The sequence below is a fragment of the Cynara cardunculus genome (assembly GCF_001531365.2).
Source record: "Cynara cardunculus var. scolymus isolate 2C chromosome LG 12, CcrdV1, whole genome shotgun sequence".
NCBI classification, from domain to species: Eukaryota; Viridiplantae; Streptophyta; class Magnoliopsida; order Asterales; family Asteraceae; genus Cynara; species Cynara cardunculus.
Genome location: NC_037539.1, coordinates 3,282,418 through 3,307,186, shown reverse-complemented (window position 1 = coordinate 3,307,186; position 24,769 = coordinate 3,282,418). Strand labels below are relative to the sequence as shown.

At 32.5% G+C, this 24,769-nt stretch overlaps 2 protein-coding genes across 3 annotated transcripts; one reads left to right on the top strand and one right to left on the bottom strand.

Annotated features, from left to right (window-relative positions):
* The first annotated feature begins 3,363 nt into the window (after window positions 1-3,363).
* LOC112523015 (cysteine--tRNA ligase 2, cytoplasmic-like) lies at window positions 3,364-10,954 on the top strand. Of its 2 annotated transcripts, XM_025132432.1 has the most exons (10): window positions 3,364-3,628; window positions 4,530-4,593; window positions 7,780-7,941; window positions 8,272-8,442; window positions 8,523-8,804; window positions 8,983-9,108; window positions 9,248-9,481; window positions 9,573-9,689; window positions 10,437-10,764; window positions 10,874-10,949. In XM_025132432.1, exons 1-9 carry the CDS (start codon window positions 3,453-3,455, stop codon window positions 10,758-10,760), a joined length of 1,656 nt encoding a protein of 551 aa, XP_024988200.1. In that variant the 5' UTR covers window positions 3,364-3,452; the 3' UTR covers window positions 10,761-10,764; window positions 10,874-10,949. The 2 variants fall into 2 exon arrangements, with proteins under 2 accessions (XP_024988200.1, XP_024988199.1); XM_025132431.1 differs by having other exon boundaries at window positions 10,437-10,954.
* Window positions 10,955-20,602: 9,648 nt separating this feature from the next.
* LOC112523585 (zinc finger protein GIS3) lies at window positions 20,603-21,472 on the bottom strand. Its single transcript, XM_025133253.1, has one exon. It carries the CDS (start codon window positions 21,467-21,469, stop codon window positions 20,801-20,803), a length of 669 nt encoding a protein of 222 aa, XP_024989021.1. The 5' UTR covers window positions 21,470-21,472; the 3' UTR covers window positions 20,603-20,800.
* Window positions 21,473-24,769: the final 3,297 nt, after the last annotated feature.

Genomic DNA, 24,769 nt, shown 5'->3' with positions numbered 1-24,769 from the left:
CCATTTTGGAGAACCAATTTTCACCTGATTCCTATTTTGGGGAACCAACTTTCAAAATCGCCATTTTGGGGAACCAACTTGCACCTGATTCCTATTTTGAGGAACCAACTTGCAAAATAATTATAGAAAAATGAGAAAATTACACCAAAATGAAACCAACTTTTACCTGATTCCTATTTTGGGGAACCAACTTTTAAAATCATTATTTAGGGGTCTCTATCAAACTTTTTGTTTATTTAAGAGTCTGGTTGATCTGTTGAACATGTAACAGGTAATTTAAGGGTCTCAATCAAACTTTTGGTTAAATTTGCCAAATTTGATTTAAACTTTAATATTGACACAGATTGGTTAGATATAAAAATGTTGAATGTAATATGTAATATTTATTTTTTATTGCATCAATTAATTTTTTTCTATTAAATTGATTTTTTAATTGCATTAGTAAAAAACAATTTTTATCGTGGTAATTTGGATTTTTTTCAAAAAAATCTTCAATTTGATATCTGAATTTAAAAAAAACGAGATTTGAAATGAAAAATAGATTTTATTGCATTAATTTTTGAAAAAAACGAATTTTAGTTATTTTTCTACAATTATTTTGCAAGTTGGTTCCCCAAAATAGGAATCAGGTACAAGTTGGTTCCCTAAAATGACGATTTTGCAAGTTGGTTCCTCAAAATAGGAATCAGGTGCAAGTTGGTTTCCTAAAATGACGATTTTAAAAGTTGGTTCCCCAAAATAAGAATCAGCTGAAAGTTGGTTCCCCAAAATAGAAATCAGGTGAAAGTTGGTTCCATTTTGGTGTAATTTTCTCAAAATAATATTAATTCAATATTTATTAGTGTGAGTGAATAAAAAAGATCTTTGTTCACATAAAGTTTTAGATAATTCTCTAAACTTTTTTTTTTCCGTAGTCTCTCTATTTTAAGTAACAACAAAAAAAATATATTATAATAAAAAAAGGGTGTTCGCATAATGCAACGAAATATATCTCGATTTTAGTGTTTCGTTTTATTTTTTGGTCTCCGTTGATATTATAACATGGATTTATGTAGTTTTGAGTAAACAATAATGTTTAAAAAAAAATATAAATTTAAAGATATCATAAAAATAAAAACAAAAATATAAAAGTTCTCATTTTTTGTGTGTGTAATTTCTTTAATTTGATTTTTAAATTATAATTTAATTTAGGTTTAATGACGAAGTAATTATGTTATAACTCAATGATTATCCTAATTATATTTTAAATATATTTAAAATGAGAAGTTTATTATGTATTTGATTATATTTATCTACAATTAGTTACACGAATTAAAATATGGTGCTTAATAAGTTGTACTTATACAAATTTTACTTGTAATCTTGAATTTTAAGTTATATGTATTAAGTACTTTATGTATAAAAGATGGTTTTTAAGAGTTTTTATTAAATGATTTATAATATAATATATAAATAAAGAACAAAAACTCGTTTATGTACTTTAAAGAAATTATGACTAAAATATTTTCTAAAATATATCATATTTATATACAATAAATATCCATATATTTTGCATTTCAATTTTCAATCTTACACCTAATCAATGACGATTTTGGTATAATGTCACAAGTGCAGCTGTTTGTCGTAGGCCTGTAAATGAACCGAATGAACACGAACGGAGGTTTGTTCGTGTTCGTTCCTTTAACTTAATCGAACAAACAAACGAACACAAACAGTAAACGAACAAAATTCTTTGTGTTCGTATCCATTTATCTTCGTTTATTAAGATGCTAAACAAACATAGACGAATAGACTTAAACAAACTAAGCTCAAACCACTTTGAGTGGTGAATCACTTGAGTTTTTAAGGGGTGAGGATCAAATATATATATAATAGATGATGTAACAAAATTTGTTAGTTTCCACCAATGTGGGATGAGTTGGAAAGAGTAAGGAGTCGTTTACCTAAACGCTTACCTCGTAAGCGTTTAATGGTAACATTCAATTATATATCTTATTTATCGGATAAGATTTTTAGTCTACCAAAACGACATCGTATGTAACAATTTACCCGGTAAGCGCCGACCGTGGTAAGAGTCGTTGTCATTACTTACCGGACAAAACTTTCGGTTCGTGCTTTCGCTCTTACTAGGTAAGATTCTTGATCCTTTTCATATTCATCTGGTAAAAAAATGTGACTTGATAAATGCTTACCCGAGTAAGCATTTGGTAGACGGTCCCTAAGCCGGATGAAAAAAAAAGGCATCTCAAAACGAAAAGGTTGAGAAAAAGCATCCAATCAAACAACTATATAAATGAAACGTGTGTTTGGGTAAAATTAAACCCGTTAGTTTTCCTTATATTTTTTCAAAAAATATGAACTCTTTACTCTATCATTATTAAAATTATAATTATTATATCTATACTATATTATAAAGTATTTGACAAAAACTTTTAAAAACCACTTTTGATGCATAAAGTACTGTTTATTAATGCATATTACTTAAAACTCAAGATTAGAAGTAGATTGTGCATAAGTACAAATTATTAAAGCTCCATATCTGAATTCGTGTAACTAACTGCAGATAAACATAATCAAATACAAGATAAACATCTCATTTTAAATATAAAAAATCTAAAATATAATTAGGATAATCATTGAGTTCTAACATAATATTTAATTTTTTTTATAAAATGTTATATAATTAAACTAAAAATAAATTATTTCATTATTAAACTTAAATTAAATTATAATAAAAAAAAACAAATTAAAGAAATTACATAAAAAATGAGAACTTTTAAATAGTTGATTTGATTTTAACATTGATATATTTTTTTTCAAATTTTTATGATATCTTCAAATTTATATTTTTATTCAAAAATAAAATAATTAATGTTTTTTTAAAAACACATAAAATCGTATTATAACATCGACAGAGACAAATAATAAAATAAAAATTTAAAATCAAGATATGTCTCGTTGCATTGTGTGAGTACTCTTCTAGTAATTTTTAATTTATTATCATCCGTAAACGAATGCAAGTAAATGAACAATGAACATAAATAAACAAACATTCACAAACAAGACCTTTGTTTATGTTCATTCGTTTAATTAAATGGACAATTTTTTTTTTGTTCATGTTTGTTTATTTATTAAATAAACAAATTTTTCACTAAAGGGTTCATTGAACGTTTATTTACAAACCTATAAACATCAACATAAAAACTCATTTTTTACATTATTAACACATAAATTGACTCGATTTTAGCATTAAAAAACTCGATTTTAACGTTAAAATAGATACTTATGGCAATCTCCGTATGCTAAAGAAATCTTTCTACTTAATTAGGTCGATGGCGTTTTGACTTTCCAGTATCAAAGGTTTTCCTTACTTTGGGGGTCTGCAACGGTGAAAAAGGAAAGGGGTTCGCTAGGGTTCTTCTCAAAGCCATTTCTAATCGAAAGAGTACGACATGGCCGAAGGACGTGAGTTTGAGTTTCAGATTTACAACTCCATGACCAAGCAAAAGGAGAAATTCAACCCCATAGTTCCAGGCAAAGTCTCCATGTACGTTTGTGGAGTTACATCTTACGACTTCAGTCATATTGGTCATGCTCGTGCTTATGTCGCCTTTGATGTCCTCTTTCGGTATGTAAACTCTCTTTTTCTCCACATTTCATAGACTAACGCGAACTAGTTGGAGCAATGTGCGCGATTATGCTCATTTGATCACCAGTTCTTTTTTGGCGTGGATTTGACGCCAGATTGAAACGTGTAACCTGAGTTTAAGTTGATTATAACGTCCCGATTTAACTTCGTATTATGAGTTAAGCAATTGAGTGAAAAAGTTGCAGTGTTTCTGAAATTATAGGTAATTTAGTTTTACCACTTGAACCAATTTTTCTCAGCCCCAATTCCGACCAATGAAATTGGAGTTTCTAAGTACATTGTTAATATGTCATACAAGAGAATTTCTATGTACTAAAAGAATTGATTTGGAATTCACAACGTTTACCCGAGAACTGCACCTTTTCAGGACTTTACATATACAGGGCACCACATATTGCTGAATTGATTGACCCTTTGTGATTCTAGAGCTTGATGTAATTGCACATGTCTTATTATACATATTGGTGAAGAGGATAGCATGGGTTTACCTTGTTGTTTTTGGGTGAAAAGGATTTTCTTTGGCCAATGCTTATCCTAAATGGCATTTTATAGATGATAACAATTGAATGTAGGTTTATAAAATTGTAAAAGTTATCTTTCAAGGTACTTCATTGATTCATTGGTTTGCAACTGCATACACTACACTAGGTTGGTGTATCTACTCCTTCCAGAAGTCCATCAACATTCTCACTTTTGAGACAACTTTAAGTTCATGTATGTTGAAGCTAGTATCAGATCCATCATATCTACCTTATCTTGTATTGTGTGCTAAATTGCTATTATCGTTTTAGCCTGGCAAAATAATCGATTTTAAATGTGTATCTTCATGCTATTTAGTTTGTATACTCTCACTTATCAGCTCATACTATACATCTTTAAGGTATTTGAAACATTTGGGATATGAAGTTAAGTATGTGCGGAACTTCACTGACGTAGACGACAAGGTAAGATGCCCAAAGTTTATGTTGCCTTCCATACCCTGAATTATTATTTATGATGAATTCCCATCAACCTTTTGCTTTATTTCCATTATTGATCTTTGCTCATGGTTCTTTATTTTTTTCAGCATTTATGTGTTCTTACTAAAATTAATCCATTGTTACATTTTGAAGAATGAATATTTATTTCACTGCTCTCTCTATCTCTATCCCACCAAATCTCTCTTTTTAATCTTTTGTACTATTTTGGGCATGTCTACGGCCTTGGGGCTAGATTTCAAGTACTCATTAGCATGCATAAACATACTTTATTACTCTTCTTTCCTTGCCAGCTTAACATGCTTTTATAGTTATAGACACACTGCCTAGATATTGTCAATTGAATATACACTGAGTTGCATAGGTGATCAATAGGCGACTTGTTTGAAGAATTAATGCAAAGATCAATCGTATTTAAAACCAATTAGATATTATTAGTAATAGTAAGAAATAATTTAGTTGATATGATTGATGACTAGAACATAACCGCAAATATGAGCAAATGCTGACATGTAACAGTTTAATCGTATCGCCTATCTTATAGACTCCTGGCTCCGAGCGCTTAGGTAAAAACATTGCATGAGTCTTTCCCTTGATAACTATTTCGCAACTAATTTGGGGTAAAAACTTAGTATAATTAGTAACATTCTTGTTTTAACAAATCTATTCTCAAAGGCTTTGTTATTGAAACGCTGTTCTTGTTAAATATTCGGGTTAGACCATTCTAGGATTAATAGGTAATTTCAAGGTTATCAGTTTATTTGTAATCAATGGTGCTTTAGATGCCATGTAGAAAGCCAATAAAAAGCTACATATGTTGTCATCCAGGGGTCCGAACACCTTTAAGACCTACATGTTTTTATTACTGTGATTCTGCATAGAGGAGATACACAGTATGATCATCATTGTCATTAATGGAGAAGATAAGGGAAATTATGACAACTCTAAGAATATAATATTTGGAGATCATATATTCATTAGAGATGAAGTTATCTTTAATAAATTAGCAGTTAGTGGATATAGGATAGTAGTACTTTAGGTTATATAGACATTAGGGACCTATTATTGTTTATATAGAGTGATTGCTATAATTTTTTTCTGTGTAGCCTATGCTCACATGGCTGATTCCTTGCTAACATAGATATTATCGCTCACATCTTTCTCATTTCTTCAATCTTTCATTCCAGTTTATCCTGCACAGACCTATAAGTGTATGTATTCAGGGAGACAACGTTATTTGTATCAGTCTTCAAAAGATGTATATATTTCACATCCATATCTTGAGTCCGATATTACCCCTATGGAATAGAATTTCCAAAAAAAAGTTATTAAACTTATTAATCATGTTTCTTCTATAGAAACTTTCAAATGATATTTGAGAATTTTCGAGAAGCCACACGTATTTGCAAGTGAGTTTATTTCACCTTTAGCGAAAAAGCAATTGTCCATGAAACAGCAAGACTATTAAACTGGTATTTCCCACTAAGTTTTGTATCATGATATGCCTTTCCTTTGTGCTTTTAACTCAGTTGATATTAAAAATTTCAACAAAAAGTTAAATGCAAATAAAATCTTGGAAGTGCTTTTCAAATTTGTTCAGCTTTTAACAAGAAAGAAACAGTCCATAAAACACCAAGACCATTAACCTGGTATTTATGACCGAGTTCTATACTTCCATGTGAAGATATGCCTTCCCTTTGTGCAATTAAATTAATCAAGTAAAGAGTAACTTCTGGTGTGAATATATGTGCTCATGAATATAGGCATTAGTATACACTTATCGGAGATAGAATGAGATAATATCCATTTCGACTACATAAAGGTTGATTGGCCTTTCAAGCATCTAATCATAGGCATTGCACCTTTTTGGGGCAACTTTTCCTTTGCTCAACATATTTCTTGAAAGCAAGGGATTTCTTTTACGTTTGTATACACCCTTGTGGTGAGTTGGGAATGTGGATAGATTGCTGGTTTCTTGTTTCAAAATTCTTGGTAGTGTCTTCTGTACATATTCATCTCAAAATGCTGACAGGAAACCAGCGAACTGTGTTATTATTGTTGCAAAACATGGACACATATGTTCCAGTCATACTGTTCAACTAAGAAAGTTAATATCTTGTTGTTTGACTAAAAACTGTGTAGCAAATAATCAAAGATAAATTGAGGCATGAACGAGGCCTCATCAATAGCAACTTAACATAACATAATTTACATAAAATTTTTAGATGGTATCTTCAGTTTGATAGACATGTAGAAGTAGATGCAGATTTTCTTTCCTAAAGCATGATCATATACATGATGAGGTAAGCACAGTTTCCTATGACTGGGATAGCTGCGAATGTTGGTTCATTTGATAAAATATAATGATATGTTACTTGTTAAGGTTGATCCTCTCCTTGTAATGAGCTTCTGTACCTTCTAGCCTGTAATATCATGGGGATGGATCAAGCAACCAATTAGAAGAATTCAAAAAAAGCTTACAATAGCAAGTCCTTTGCCTCTAACTATGTTTTATAATTTCCTTTTACTCCATAGACATTATAGAGTAAAGAATCATTAGTTGTTGTCTTCCAATCATATTTTACAGTAGAGGTGGCTTCATTTGCTCATATCTACCTGTTTGATTGTTATTGGTGTCTTTAGATCCTATAGGACTATAGTTCAACACAACACCTATAGTGTTTGTAACATCTCATTTGTATGTGTTATAATTTAACTGTTTACATTGTATCCCATTGTTTATCTATCTTGTACATTTTTTTAATACTTTGACTTGTGGAAAGGTTAAGTTCCCATAAGTCAAAGTTCTCCTATATCTATATATCTCTAAGTTTTTGTTGATTTCTCATTGACCCAACTTTTGTGATTGTTATAAGCATGGATCAGCATCTAGTACTTTTTCAAGTCCACGTATTTGGCCCAAGTTGGTGCACTTTGGTACTTCTTTTATGAAGCTAGGAAAATTTATATTTCGTCTCTCGGTAATAATGTCACAACAATAAAATTAAGCTATAAATAGGCAATATGATGCAGGTAGACTTCTCTTTTCATTTGACATGTATGTTTCAAGTTCATGGTGACATCAAATTGAGTTTTGCTACTTTCCATCTCATCATAAGTGTGGCATAGTAATTTTGGATTATTGTCATGCAGATTATTAAAAGAGCCAATGAGATTGGGGAGGACCCGTTAGCTTTGAGTGGTCGGTTTTGCGAAGAGTTTCTGATTGATATGGCTGATCTACAGTGCTTACCCCCTAATGAGCAACCGCGTGTTTCAGATCATATGGATCAAATAAGGGATATGATAGAAAAGGTGCTTTTTGCATGATTTTTTTGGATTATAGGGATAATCATAGTTGCACACATGCTCATGTACCATACACACGCACACACACACTTTCTTCTGCTTCTCCTTTCCTCTTATAATGTCAAATCTTTCTGCTTTGTTTTCACATGGTCTTGTGTACAATACAATGAAGCATCTATACTTGAATGGAGTTAATGTTCCTAGCATGGTTGATTCAAAGGTTTTTAATCCATTCTTGTTGTTTAGATGGATCTAAAAAATGCATAATCCTCATTCAATGATAAAACAGCTTAAGAGATGCACACTTTCACACTGATTTTTGTGTATTCTATGCAGATAATTAGCAAAAATTGTGCTTACGCTGTTGATGGGGATGTCTATTTTTCTGTTGATAATTTTCCCAGTTATGGGCGGTTATCAGGACGAAAGCTGGAGGACAATAGAGCTGGTGAGCGGATTGCTATTGATTCAAGGAAGAGAAATCCAGCTGACTTTGCCTTGTGGAAGGTATGATGTCTTTTGAACTTATCTTGAGCTGTAATTGTTCCAACAAACGTCTCACATAGGTCACATATATGCATGTTCAGGCTGCTAAGCCAGGGGAGATCAGTTGGGAAAGCCCATGGGGTCCTGGAAGACCAGGATGGCACATTGAGTGCAGTGCAATGAGTGCTGCTTATTTGACAGAGAAATTTGATATTCATGGAGGTGGGATGGATCTAATCTTTCCGCATCATGAGAATGAGATTGCCCAGAGTTGCGCTGCCTGTCCAAATAGCAATATAAGTTACTGGATGCATAATGGTTTTGTCACTGCAAATGATGAAAAAATGTCAAAATCAGTTGGGAACTTTTTTACTATTCGTGAGGTATATGCATGTGATCTCATTCATGATTTATGTAGTTCATTACACAAAAGAGTTCATATCCTTACTTTCTTTGAAGCAAAGAAATGAAGAAATATTATATTTGGAGGGTATCCCTTTGTTACGAGATTATATATTGTAGGTCAGGTTCAATGGTACTGATTCTAATAAACTTTTCCAGGTGACTAAACTATATCACCCACTTGCCTTGAGGCATTTCTTGATGGGAACACATTATCGATCCCCAGTCAATTACTCAATTGGTCAGATTGAGATATCCTCAGAGGCTGTCTTTTACATATATCAGGTGGAAATGTTTGGAGCTGTAAAAGTACCACACACACACACACACACATATATATAAATATATATGTATATACTAATAACTTCTATTTGTTGATTTGTTATATACTGAGAAATGTCTTAAAATTGCTTTTTGTTGGTAGACCCTGGAAGATTGTGAGAGTGCTATCTCACAATTCCAAGAAGGAAGCCAAAAGGATGGGGCTGTTTCTAGTGGCAAGAAGTATCCCATTACTGATGATGCCAAAAAGTGCATCAAGAATCTGCAAAGTCACTTTGAAGAGAAGATGTCTGACGATTTGCACACACCTTCTATTCTGAACGCGGCCCTTCAAGATGCATTACGATTGCTGAACAAAATTTTGAGCCTGCTCAAGGTTAGAATTTTGAATAGTCTTGCAAATTGTAACCCCACTTCCCTGTTGCTGACACGTGTATCAAATTTTGTATCTTTTTATGGATCTGCAGAAAAAGCTTCAAAAACCACAGAAGCTGTCGAACATTCAGTCTCTTATCGAGCTAGAGAAAGAAGTGCGAGATGTTTTGGACGTGCTAGGACTGCTTTCGAGCTCAAAATACACTGAGGTAGCTGCAGGGTTTCCTTGCTTTTGGAATTGAGCAATTAATTTAACGAAGTTTCAAAATTTCCTATTTTTTTACTCATTTTGACTGTAACCTGCTGCTCTTGTAACATTTCATGACGTGGATGTCAAGTTTATCCTCCACTTCACTATAACCTTTTTGTAAACGGGTATCCACGTTATCAAATTTTACAAGATCACCTGTTAAAATGGGTATAAAATAGGAAAATCTGGAACTTTTATTACATTAATTGTGAAAAAAAGAATTATTCGTTACACTAAATAGGAATTAAACAACTTTGTTGCATTTTAACTTTTAGATTTTAAGGAAAATGGCACAAATAGCCTTTTCAGCTGACCAAATGTATCTCAGCCATTTCTCTCCCAAGATTTCAAAAAAGTCACCACCTCTGCAAGTAACCATTCCTTAACTAACGGAGGGGCATTAATAAGTTAAAAGATGCATGCCCACTTGCGGAACTCACATGGGACCACCTCTCATGGACCCACTTGCGGAACTCTCATTCAACCTTCACTTGTGGAACCACCTCAAGGGCATGCCCACCTCACACAGAACTTGTTTTATTTTTATTTTTGCCCCCTCCGCAAGTTGAGGAGGTGACTTTTTTGAAAAAGTGGGAGAGATTGCCAGGAGGTAAAGTTGGTTGGGAGAAATGGCTATTTGTGCCTTTTTTCCCCTAGATTTTAAGCAGACACAAATTTTTTTGATAATGAAACTTGGTATTTGTAGGTTTTGATGCAACTAAAAGAGAAAGCACTAAAGAGAGCAGAGATAAGTGAAGAGGACATATTTCAACGTATCGAAGAAAGAGCATTAGCTAGGAAGAACAAGAATTTCAAGCTAGGTGATCAGATTAGGAGTGAATTGACTTGCAAGGGCATTGCTCTGATGGATGTCGGCAATGAAACCATTTGGCGGCCGTGTGTGCCAACCGAACCATCAGCAGGTTTAGAAGAAAAGCAAGGAGGAACGGCAACATCAGCAGATGGTCAACTGCAGGTCCCACCAAAGACATCAGATAGTCAACAGTCAGCAGATGTTGTAAAAGCTTGATAAGGTGATGCCTTATTCCTTTTTTGGAGTTCAAACTTATATATTTGTGAGCTAAGAGTTGATATATGAATACTTGTGTGTTCTAATTGTTGCAAACCCTTGGCGGGTTGTAGCAACAACCCAGGTGGAGCTGCAAATGGTAATTTTGACCTTTCCTTTCAATATACAAAACACAAGTGGATTTGATTACTTCACAGTTATTCCTGTTAGTTTATTCTAAATACTACCAAAAAGGTTAAGTACTGTTGTATCCCCCAAATCGTCACTTCATATTTTCTTAGGGTGCCTGAATTTAAGTGTGCCATTCTGCTCTAGGTAAGAAAGAGCATGTTTGTTATTAGCAGCTTATACTCGGCTTATTTGGTCAACTTGATAGTGGCTTAATGATATAGAAATTGGTTTATTCAGCAAGATTCTAGGAGGGACCTTTATGCAGAATTTCAAGTTTTCTCTTCTTCCAAATCTCTCTCCCAACACGCTTCTTGTATCTATGAAAAGACTCCCAAACCAAAATCTTTTCATTCTATACTAACGAAGTAGTCCACACAGATAGCTTTATTCATACAAGATTTGATGGAAAATCTACCAAAAAGCCTTAAGGGGCTGTTTACCAAATTTTTTATTAAGTTCTGTATGGATAAATTTGTCTGTCTGGATAAATTTGGCTGTTTGGATAAATTTGGGTTGCTGTTTACTTTTCTATCTGAATCAACAGTCTGAATAACAGAAATGACCAATTTACCCTTGAGTATAACAAACCCAAATCAGCAGTGGAAGGATATTAACAAGCTGATGTTATACAACCCCATGTTAAACAAACCCAAAATAAAAAAGGAAATTGTACTAAAGGAAACAAATAATATATTGGTTTAAGCAAATAATGAACACAAACCGAGCAGGACACAGAAAAGGAAACCGAGCAGCAAACAATATACTGGTTTAAGCACCTCTGGTTTAAGCAGCAAACAATATACCGAGCAGGACACAGAGCAGCAAACAGAGCATACAAAATAAATCGAGCAGCAAGACCGAATCGAGCAGCAAAATCGAACAGAGCATACAAAAAATCGAACCTAAGACCGAATCGAACCTAAGACCGAATCGAGCAGCAAAATCGAGCATACAAAATCGAACAGAGCATACAAAGAAAAGGAAAAAAGGAAACTGTACTAAAGCAAACAGAGCATACAAAATCGAACCTAAGACCGAATCGAGCAGCAAAATCGGAAGCATCAAAATCGAGCGAATCGAACATAAGAGCATCAAAATCGAGCAATATCAGCAGATTGGATAACGAGCAGCAAAATCGGAAGCAATATCAGCAGCAAAATCGCCGATTAGTGTTTTGGAGGAGAAGAGCAAACCTGTCGAGAAAAGAGAGTAGGTTTTACAAGGGTAGGCAGGTCTTTTTTGTTGGCTTAATGTGGACAAGTGATGATTTTGGTCTATGCGAATAAGCCCCTGTTTTGGGGAATAAGCTTGAAGTAAACAGTCTAAAATGGTTGTGCGAATAAACCTGTTTATCTGGTAAGCTCGTTAAGTCACAAGTAAACAGACCCTAAGTCATAAATTTAGAAGTGCTGTATTTTGGTTCAAAGAAGTCCCAAAAGAGCTAATACAGAAACCCATTCTCCAAGACATAAATGAGCCACAGAGGAGTACTTGAGAGTAGACATGGTCACATGGACATCCTTCACTGTGCCCACATAACCGGTTTCAGCAGGCCTGACCATGACCGGTTAAGGCTCAACCGACCAGAACTAGTTACCAAATCCAAAGACCAAATCGGTTCTACACTGGAGGCCTTGGGTAACCGATTATGATAACCTTCGTTATGCTTCTAGGTAAAGAGAATATTAAGGATCGGGTATCCATCCTAGACTTGGATTATAAACGTGCTGCCTGATTCTTCGGTTTTAGTTCAAACCATGAATAACACGTCTTGTTTGGTTTCAAGTTCTTGAACCATGAATCTGGCTTGTTTTTTAATCTATATTATAATTATAGCACATAAACAAATTACAAATACATTCAAGCTTAAAACAACACTTAGGGGGTGTTTGAGATTGCTTATTATAAGTCAGAAGAGTTTAGCTTTTTTACAAAAGCACTTATCAACTTATTATAAGTCAGAAGAGTTTAGCTTCTTTAAAAACTTCTTCTTATCGGTTTGACATCGGTATAAGTTGTTTATTCAAACATTCATAAATGCTTATTACCGGTGCAATACTAGAATAAGTCAATAAGTTGTTTTTATAAGGAATCCCAAATGCCCCTTAAAATGGAGCTATGAATTATAATAATAATCTTTTTTGTTAGCAGCCTAACAAGCTTTATGGGAGCTATACATAGACTGTTTAGTAATATCTATAAAAAAAATATCTCAAACAAAAATCTTTCAAATTTATATAAACAGATTAATTCATGATTGGTTTTATTTGATTCATGATTTATCTATGACCCGGACCCATTCAATACACGGACCCAAACCCAATCAATACAACTTGGGCTTCTCATTGGCCCACAAATGTTCTTTTCATTCACAAGATATAACGTTAAATAACTTTTTTATATCTTATAATTGACAAAAAAACATACTTCAGATTAAAGTTTTATGATAAAGAAACATAACTCATTGATACGTGCACTATTTATTTATAGCTTGTAACTATGAAAACCCTTTAATCAAAATCTTTATGGTTTTACCAACAAATAAATCGTTTTAAATTTACTTTTTTTCATGGTAACTGTAAATATCTGAACAAGTAGCTCACTTTATCTAAGTAATGGGGAAGATGACTGGAACATGCCCTTTTACGTCCCCATGCCCTCTGTATGGCGACATGGGAGGACTGTCTAGGTTGACTTATAAATTCTAAAGTTAACAAATAGGTAAATCTTTAATGTTCCATGAGAGGACATAAACTGATAAACTCTGTGAATATTGGGGCTGTTTGGCAATTGCTGAATGGTTTGGTGCAAAATGATTAAGTGGTCAAAATGATTAAGAGGCTCTCATGATATAGTGCAAAATAAAATATAATTGTTTGGTAATTGTGTACAATGAAATTAGAGCTCTTAATGGTTAAGGGAGATCCAGGATATAAAATCATTCAGAGGGTTTTAAAACCATTAAGAGGTAGACTTTTTTTTTTGCCAAACAAGATTCACCTCTTAACGATTCAGAGATTGCCTCTTAATAGAACTATTAAGAGGTAAACAAACAATCTTATAGTCTTTTTTGGTTGCATCACATTTGAAAATAGTAAAAAGATCATGTATTTGAAATAAATATACCATTTTTTATTGTTTGAAATATAACATTGCTTTTATATTATAAAGTAGTTGTTGATATTTATTCTCTGATCGAGCATTGCTTGAGTTAGAAGGAAAGTAGTGGGGGTATAAACATGCATGGAAAAAAAAAGTCAAAAAGTCTAAAGCATATGGCAAGGTGTTCATTTTTCAAAATACATATGAAATCATGAAAGCAATCCAACTTTTGGGTGACAAAATATATCAAACACTCGATCTATGGCAGCCATTTCCGGATCTTAGGTTTAAGCTTTCACATTGTCAATCTCCAAGACCAAATCAATCTCATACAAATTCTTCTACTCAAGTTTGTTCAAACGCTACCAAGAATTCTTCTGACTGTTATCTTTATTACCCTCATACAATATTAATCGATGTGCATACAAACTGGTCCAGACAGTCATGGTTAAAAAAAAATCAATTTTTTTTGGGCATTAGTGTGGTTAAAAGATGTGTGAATTTTGATATATATATATATATATATATATGAGAAGGGTTTAAACGAGAACACCATCATCTTATGAGAATACGAGAACACCTTTTTACAATAGACAATCACATGTGATACTATTATTCCATCACATTTGATACACAAGTGATACTAAATCAGAGATGCGAGCGATTTTCGGCGCGATCTTGGTTGCGGGACAAGTCGCCCTTACACCACTAATCCCCCTCACATGTATCATCACATGCCATAGGGGTGTTGTTGATATGATACTATAATACATCAAAATCATCACATTTGATGCTAAATCAGAGACGCATACAACCTTTGAAGCGGCCTAAGTCATAGAACACGTCTTCCGCATACCACCAGGTCCCCTCACGCGTATTATCATATGTGACAAGGGTGTTCTCTTTTGAACCTCCACCATATATATATATACATATATATATACATATATATATATATACATATATATACATATATATACATATATACACATATATACACATATATATACATATATACACATATATATACATATATATACACATATATATACACATATATATACATATATATATAGGGGTGGGTTCAAATAAAAACCACTCAATTTGTAAAAACCGTGAAAAACTCATTCAACCAATCATAATTTTTCATTTTGTTCATTTTTTTGTAATTATGAGAGGTTAATTAATCATTTTTATTATGGAGGGTGTTAATCATGGATATTATCATCTTCATTATTTTAATTTTAGAGAAATACATGAAACAATTTCATTAAAATTTCATTAAGTAGTATATGAAACAATTTCATAACCACATATGAAACAACTTCATCAAAAAAAGTATTATATGAAACAATTTCACAAGATTAACAATTTCATGAAAAAAATTTCATTAGCTTAACGACGGATGTGAGTAGTTTTTACGGTTTTTACAAATTGGAGTGGTTTTCATTTGATCGCTCCTATATATATATATATATATATATATATATATAAATATAAATACAAGTTTTCACACTGAAAAATCAATATAAAAATGATGTTTTCCGTTCGTACTTTTGTACCGTTTATTGATGGTAATGTCTTTGTTTTGGTAGCCATCGATCATCTTAAATTTTTATGTTCTTACTAACGGCAACATATTCAGTGTTCTCATGTGAAGGTAACAAATACATTCTACAAATCTTTTCTCAAGATGATTGGAAGTGACGAGATAGGTTAGTTATGACCAATGGGACGATATTTTGTTTATGAACACTCTTTTCATATGACACCAGTAAAGATAACACGACAAATTAACGTTTTCAAACTCTGTCGGCAAATGCATAATGACCACTACTTATATCATACATGTCACATTTCAAAAGAAACACGAGGGATCATCTTGATCTTTCATTTTTCTCTGTGAAATAACCACTGATAGATTTAATTAAACTTGTTAAAATTTGTTTAGAAGAACCCAATTTTGATTACAAATTCCATATTTATATATCAACAATTTAGCAAAAAATGATCAGACGACATAGATTCATTGTTATTTCGAATTATAAAAAAAATAAAGTGAAATAAATCACATGTGTTTTTTTTTTTTTTGAAGTATATAATATTGGGACCCTGACCCAAGTAACCTTTAAAAATAGGTAAACTACATTTTTAGCCATAAAATTCAAAATTTTAACAAAATAGCCTTGTATTACCCTGTTAGCAACGTTAGGTGCGTACATGGACCTATATGCAATTACCAAAACTTGTGATTTATTTAAAAAAAAATTATAATAAAAAAATTTATAAAAAAACAAATTAAAAAAAAAAATCGGTTTTTTAAATTTTTTAAGAAAAAAATCAAATTTCTTTAGAAAATTAAATCAAAGCTTTATTTGCATATAGGTCTCTGTAAAGGTGGGACCCACCTGTATATTTTATTTATTTATTTTTTTAAATCAAAACTTTTTTTTTATTTGCATATAGGTCCTTGTACGCAAAGGTTATTTTGTTAAAATTTTCAATTTTTGGGCTAAAAGTGTAATTTTCCTATTTTTGAAGGTTATTTTCGTCATGATCCTTATAATATTTATATACGCCAAGTACAACAAATAAACTCACAAACCCACCTCATTTTTAATGATGTTTAAACCCCAAACATCGTAGGAGGCTACGACAAAGACCCTTTGTTCAAATGTTTTTCTTGAGTAACACAAGTGCTTATATGAAACTTGTCCAAGTCAAAGAAACTTTGTGTTTCCAAGTGTTGGAGATGGATATTGAAGAATTGTGTGTGGTCCATAGAATTGACTTTCCTTTTTGTTTTTGTCGAGTGTTGCTTTGGTCTCTGATTCATTCGTCTTTTAACTCCACTTTGTTTGTAGGAAGGTATTTCCGGCCCCCGGTTAACCGAAAAACAGATCATACTATTATTTAGTTTATATAATTTCTTTTTAGATGAATTGATTTGAACATATATAAAATTAACATCAGGTGAACTGATTCATGTTTAAACTAAAAGAACAAGAAATTGAGATATATTTAACAAAACCATCGACCAATGTTATCATTGTAACATGATTGCAAGAACTAGTGGTAACAAAACAATCAATGTGCAAGGAACAACGAAGAAGTGAAGGGTTTCGTCAATACAAATTAGGCCAGTAGGAGGTACTAGCGTAAATAACTGAGGAGAACTAAGGGGTCATTTACCTAACACTTACGTGGGTAAGTGCTTACCGGCAAAAATCAACACTATCATTCACCTACGTGGTAAGATTTTAGTTAACGAAAACGGTATCCTACGCAACAATTTACCCAGTAAATGTTAACCGTGGTAAGAGTCGTCGCCATTACTTACTGGGTAAGAATCTCGGTCCTTGAATTCGCTCTTACCGGTAAGATTATTGGTCTTTGTCATATGCATCCGATAAAATAATGTGACTTGGTAAGCGCTTACCTGGATAAACGTTTAGTAAATGACCCCTAAGTATATAAACTTTTTTTTTTTATATCTAACATATTTGAAAGGATAAATTACATGAAAAAACAACGTACTTTAACTTAATTCCTATTTTGGGTAACGTACTTTCAAAACTTCCATTTTGGTATCTAAGATGTAAAGTTTTAAACATTTAAGTACCCGGGTAATCAGTTGAAGACTAATTTTAGATTAAAAAAATCCATGTCACTAACTACGTCAACAAATAATACTGAGTTGGTTACCACATCGCTCACCACATTAACATGATAACCGGTTAATGTTTCAATCGGTTATTACTCGAGTACTTAAATGTTTAAAACTTTATATCTTAAATATTAAAAAAAAATTAAAAATACGTTATCTAAAATAGAAATCAAGTTAAAATACGTCATTTTTTCCCCATGTAATTTGTCTTATTTGAAAATTTGAAGATTTAGTGGGGCTTTTTCCGACACCCAACAATATAAGTCCACGACTGCTTGTCCTTAGCCACACCTTACACCATTCTCCTTAGCCACACTGCTTGTCCTTAGCCACTCCTCGATGAGAGCTGCGTATGATGATATTTCGCTTCACCAGGTTAGTTTCAGAAATTCTTGGTGGGTCAATTGAGTTTCCTCTAAAATTAATATTCTAGCTTGGCGCCTTCTTCACAAAAGGCTTTTGACTAAAATTAATCTTGCTAAAAGATGAGTGGTTTGTCTCTCCTCCCTGTGCCCTCTGTGCGAATGCGCGGAAGAAGACGAGGAACATCTTTTCATAGGATGCTCGATATCTCGGCAATTGCTAAAGGATTTGTGCAAATGGTGGAAAGTGGACATAGGACAGGTGAATTCGATTGATAATCTTCTTGACCGTTGCTCGGAGGTGGCTGAGAATTTTTCGTGTAAGAAGGCTTTTATTGGATTATTCTGGATTATTTGGAACCTGCGCAACAGCAAAACTTTCTCAGTCCCTTCTCAGATGATGGCTACTTTTCTTGCAGGCCAACTTCAGACGTATTCTTTTTTCTGGTTTAAAAACAGGGTGCCGAAAGATGTTATGACGAATAGTTGGATAGAGTGGTGTAATTCTCCCATGTCTTGTTTTTAACTTGTACTCTCTTTTGCTAGCGTCTTGCTAGTTTCTATGCTATTTCGTCTTTGTTGCCGGTCAAAAAAATAAAATAAAATGTAATTCAAAAATAAAAATGATTAAAAGTGTATGTATTTTTTTTTATGTTTCTCAATCTAACTCTTTTTTTATATGATTTTTTGCCTACTGATTAAATGTTTTAATTATTTTACAAAATAAATAAATAAATAAAATGTAATTTACACATCATGCGTATAATATTAATTTTTATGATTGTTTACTATAAATTGTATCATTTATGATTTCTTTTGTTTTTATTTTTGTGATTAAAATATATTTCTATTTTTTTTTGTAATTAAATGATTTTTATGAATTTCTTTTGTGTTTTTCAAATTAATTGAAAAGAACTACAAATGTATTTTTACAATTGTATTGTAGGAAAAAAAAAACTAAGAGCAACTACAACAATATTAAACGTTAATAATAACTGAAATGATACTCGCGTAATGCAGTGAGATATATCTTATTTTAATGTTTCGTTTTATTCGATCTTTGTAAATGTTTTAATATGGTTTTCATGTGGTTTTGAGAAAAAAAATAATGTTTTCATTTTTGAATAAAATATAAATTTAAAAATAAATATATCAATATTAGTATTAAATTAACTATTTAAGATTTTTTTTTGTGTAATTTCTTTAATTCAATTTTTTATTATAATTTAATTTAGATCTAATAACGAAATAATTTATTTTTGATTTAATAATATAATTTTTTTATAAGGATAATAATTAGGTATTCTATTAGAACTCAATGATTATCCTAATTATATTTTAAATTTTTTACATTTAAAATGAAATGTTTATCTTGTATTTGAGTATTTGACTATGTTTATGTATAGTTAGTTACACGAATTTAAACATGAAACTTTAATAAATTGTACTTATGCATAATTTATTTGTAATCTTAAATTCTAAGTAATATGTATCAATAAAAGGTACTTCATGCATAAAAATTGGTTTTTAAAAGTTTTGGTCGAATGATTTATAATATAGTATATATAAGTACAACATTAACAATTACTACAATAAAAAATAGAGTAAGTTACCTTTTTCGTCCCTATGGTTTGTTTAAGATTGCAATTTTCGTCCTTGTGGTTTAGATATTGTCGTTTTCATCCCTATAATATGTAAATCATTGTTATTTTCGTTCCTATAATTTATGATTTATTATTGTTTCAGTCGTTGTGATTTACAATTCTTTACTATTTTGGTCTCTTATATTTACAATGGTAAGAATTAGTTTATTTTGCAAAAAGTTCTGAAGAAAAATCGAATGCTACAAGAAAGTTTATCCGAGGCTTCTTTGCATTTCTTGTTTTGTTCTTTATATTCGTGTTTTTTGGGTGCCCCTTACGTTTCGTTTCGCTTCTTACAGAATGTGTTTGGTGGGTCCCCCATGTTTTCCTTTCTTTTGTTGTGGATCTCTTATTTTTTTTTTCAATTTTCTTCCTGCTTACAAAAACAGTCTTAGACGAAATCAAACATTCTTGAATTCATGATTGCCACGATCGTCTTTGTTACAAGAAATTTAATTTCGGTGAAACTTTACACTTAAAATAAGACGGAAAAAAAAGAACACTAACGTTCGACAAATACAAAAATCCCACGAGAACATAATGGGTCAGCGGAAAGTATGTCACATAAAGAAGAAACCATTGAATAAAAAACGGGTATTTATACAAGTAATGGAATCGTCAACTACCAATTTAAAAGCAATCAACTTACAGACTTTAGAATAATGGTGAAAAACGATAGCCATTGAAAGAAACCGAAGATCGCATTGTGTTACACGTTTTTCCCATTATAATTTTTTTTTTATGAATTTTAGAATAAATGACTTTTAGATTTAATTATAAATTTCAGAATTTATGTATTTTAAAAAATAATTAATTGGCTTTAAAATACACTTAATAATTAAAAATACATTTTAGAAGAAATATAAATTAAATCTTTTTTTTTAAGGTGTATCGATATCTAGTTTTTTCAAATAATTAATTTCAAGAGAATAAATAAATAAATCAGAATTTACAAGATCCGAGTGGGTGAAAATTCGACAACGGCTTCTCCCAGCCGAGTTTACAGTGAAGCCTAATAATAGCTGTGATTGATCCCATACTAAAACTAAAATCTTGACCCGACTCAAGCCAAACGGCTCGAGCCGTGACACTACGCTAAAGGCTCAGATGCAAATCTAAGCCGAATGCATCGTCAAAGGTGGGCCCACCATCCCCTCTGGAAAACCGACTCAACGAAGGCCCGTCTTCATGGTGGGCCCGATTATTGGGCTGAGGCCCAACACTCGTCAACGACGACTCCCCTACACTGCCGGCGTAGTATAACGACCCTGGTCCTCTGCCGCCGGACGGTGACGATGAACCAGATGGCAACACGCATCCATGCGACACGTGGAAGGCGGGAGCGGCGCGTGGAACGTAAACCCACGACGGAGATGCGACGGCGGAGGATGGGATCACCATCGGACCGCTGTGGGTGAGGAGGTGCGGCGGAGGAGCAAAGGCGGAGATTATAGGGTTCCTGATATAGGAAACGGCAGCGTTCCGGCTGGCTTGCATTTGTGCACGCTTTAACTGTTGTCGTTCTTTCTTATGGGCGTTCTGGTGACCACCCAGTGCCTGTGAGTTCGCAAACTCACGGCAGCAGTACTGACACTCGTATTTCCGGCCGTCGGAGGGTGGAAACCCCCCGCCGGAATCCGATGATCCAGAGGGTGTTTTGGTGGATTCCACTTCTTCATCTTCTGATACATTGAAGCCAAACAGCTTTAACCTAGTTGTTGTGTTATTTGAGGGCTTAGCTTGATAGTGATCAAGTTCTGCCATATTATATATATACACACACGTATATATATATATACTCTCTCTCTGTGTATATATATAGATGTATCTATATATGTATATAGATTAGATGTGGGTATGATGTTGAAATTTAGAGAGAATTGAAAGAAGATGAGATTGGTGTACTAGGAGAGATCTTGCATGGATGGTGGTATTTATAAGGGTTTTTAGAGAGAGATGGTTGCGGACATACCAAGAAGAGAAGAAAAAGCAAATGTAAATTTAGGAAGAGGACCAACAACATAAAATGGGTCCCACATGAGATGCACTTGTCTATTGGGCATCCACTTACTCAACTCTAAATAAAACTTCCTTTATACAACAAACCAATCAAATTTATTATTATCTATCTGACAAATATATGTATCATGTTGTTAAATTCTTATTTCAAAAAGAGATACAATTGTTGATTGTATATGGATTTAGTTTAGGGTTTTGGTGATTGCTAAACGAATCTTTAAATAAGTTATATTGAAACAGTGTCGATAATTTTATATCAGATATATTAACATGTAATATTGTTTTTTGAGAGAGTTTGTTGGATCATGGGTTGATGCATGATGTGGAAGGAAGTAGTATCCAAATTTGAAGGGAAAAGAAAGTCTAAAGAATGTGATGCATGTGATTGTTGTAGGGTTGTTGAACTATCAAATGATTGAGTTCTAAAACTCTACAATTTTTATGCTATTAACCATGTTACTAATACTTTTCAATTTCTATATATTCTTTTTTTTTTCTATTTTAAATAAAAATATATATTTTTATTTATACTAATTTTATTAAAACCCACAACTCAAGAAGCCCTCCTTATATTTTATACTCAAAAGAATATATATATATATATATAAAATTAACTTAATGTTGTCATATAAGAATTGGGTTTTAATTCATATTTAGAAAATTTAATGGATAGTGGTATAATTTGATTATAAAAACAAATATGTTGAAATATTTCACAATATCAGTATAGATTGGTTGGTTGATTATTTGTTCTTGCACAGAAAGGGACCTATGTTCAATTATAGGCTACATTTTTCCTGAAGCATATAAAAAACATCGAAATTTAAGCTATAAACTAAAAACCCGAGATTTTCATACAACGCGAGCAACAATGATCAACTCAGCCATTAAAGACTTACGCTAAGCTTCAGTTTCAAAAACTATATGATGACACCCAACAAAACATTACGACGACCATGAACGGACCTACCATGGTGGTTACGGTGGCACGTGCCACCATATTATTCCTCTGTTTAAGGGTAAAAAAGTTTAGGTTCGTGAAAGGTGCAACCGTATTGAATTGTTGTGTGCCATCGTATGTATTTTGAAACTACAATGAGAACAAGTTTTATTTGGTAGAGTACTAGAGTTGGTTTGCAAGACTTTTATTCCACCCCAGACCCGAGTTGGTTTGCAAGGCTTTTATTCCACCCCAGACTTGAGTTCGAATCTTGTCAGTGTCATTTTCTTAGTCAAATAGTGTCACCGATTGAAAAAAAATCCATATATTTGTTTCTTATATAGTCAAACGGTACCACTGTTTGAAAAATTTTCCCTATAATTTTTCTTTTAGTCAAATAGTGCCACCGTTTGAAAAAAATTTAGGTCCGTCCCTAACAACAACACCCTTTAAAAACGTAATTTTTTCTTCTACAACGAAACCGTGAAGCGGTATAGTAGCTCTTGCCACTATATTGGCTTATATAAGTCCAACCCCTGCTACTTACTCTTCTTTTTTCCAACCTTTTCAAACTATATTGTTTGTTGTCATTCTGTCAATCTTGAATTCCCTTAAACTTTTCTATTACATTAATTGTTTCTTGTATTAGAGGGGTGTTTAGGATGATTATTTGAAACAACTTATATTTTTCTATAAAAGTACTTATCAACTTATTATAAGTCAGAAGGGTGTAACTTCTTCAAAAACTCTTTATTACCGGACTGCCATCGGTATAAATTGTTTTATTCAAACACTCAAAAATGCTTATTACTGGTACCACATTAGAATAAGTCAATAAGTTGTTTTTATAAGCAATTCCAAACACCCACTCTAATAACAAATAAGCATTTATGTTCTTATATTAATAAGATTATTGCAATCCATGTTTAAAAAAAAAAAGAAATAAAAGAAAATGAGTTAAGAAGCAGCGTCGGTCGAAGCTTAATGAGTACAAAATGGCCCCCACATTTCACCATCATATACATTTCCGTATCTACGTCTTTGCCACATCCACCTACGGACGGACACCAAATTTTTTTAGATACGGTGACATCATATAAAACGGTTGCACCTTCTCGAATACGGTTGCACCTTTCACGAACCTATTTTTTTTACCTTACTACGGATGAACAATACGGTCGCACGTATCACCTAACCACCCCTCTAGGTCCGTCTATACCCACCCCTTTTTAGTTCGGGAAATTGAACATAATAGTCATGTTTTAATCAAATCCATTTTTTAGTCATTTTTGGAACGTGCGTTTTTTTTAGCGGAGTTTACATAAAGGTCTTATGCTTTTATGTAAAATCTATTTTCAGATTAAAAAAAATGATTTTTTTACGTATATTGCGTAAATACGTATGTAGGGTTTGAGTTCTCGTGAACCTTCCAGTTTTCGTGACACTACTATGAAGGATTTATCTGTGCTTCCCTTAAGAGCTTGATGCATTTTCTCTCTCAAAAGATTCGATAGTTTTTCATTAACAGATTTAATTTTTTAATGTAAAGGTTTAGTGTTTTGCTGTGAAGGTTTTGTATAACTTGCTGTGGGTTAATGTTTGGGAAACCTTGAAAAACTTATCCAATAACTCGATATGGTTTTGTAAGTGTCATGAAAAGTAAATGATCTCAAGATGATTCCAAATATATGTGTGTATGGATGTCGTACTTTGCGACTTAGGTCATACCAAAGATCGTCTATGTCTATGATTTAGCTATCACATTTGATGTTCTTGATGGATAATAATATCACATTAATAACACATTTATCACATGTGATAGTACATGTGAGGGAGCTTAGTGGTGTAAGGGAGACTTGGTCTACAACCTAGATCGCGTCAAAAGTCGTCCACGTCTCTGATTTAATATCATATATATTGCAATAATAGTATTACATGTGATTGTTTATGGTAAAAGAGTATTCTTGCGTTCTTGTAAAATGAAAGTGTTATCTGTGAACCATTCCCTATATATATGTATATGTATATGTATATGTATATGTATATGTATATGTATATGTATATGTATATGTATATGTATATGTATATGTATATGTATATGTATA

Bases quoted from the DNA above. Each gene is read 5' to 3' on its own strand.
- LOC112523015 (XM_025132431.1), top strand. From the start codon at position 3,453: ATGGCCGAAGGACGTGAGTTTGAGTTTCAGATTTACAACTCCATGACC. The intron at 4,594-7,779 runs GTAAGATGCCCA...ATTGTCATGCAG, and splicing joins TCACTGACGTAGACGACAAG to ATTATTAAAAGAGCCAATGA. The intron at 9,482-9,572 runs GTTAGAATTTTG...ATGGATCTGCAG, and splicing joins AAATTTTGAGCCTGCTCAAG to AAAAAGCTTCAAAAACCACA.
- LOC112523585 (XM_025133253.1), bottom strand. From the start codon at position 21,469: ATGGCAGAACTTGATCACTATCAAGCTAAGCCCTCAAATAACACAACA.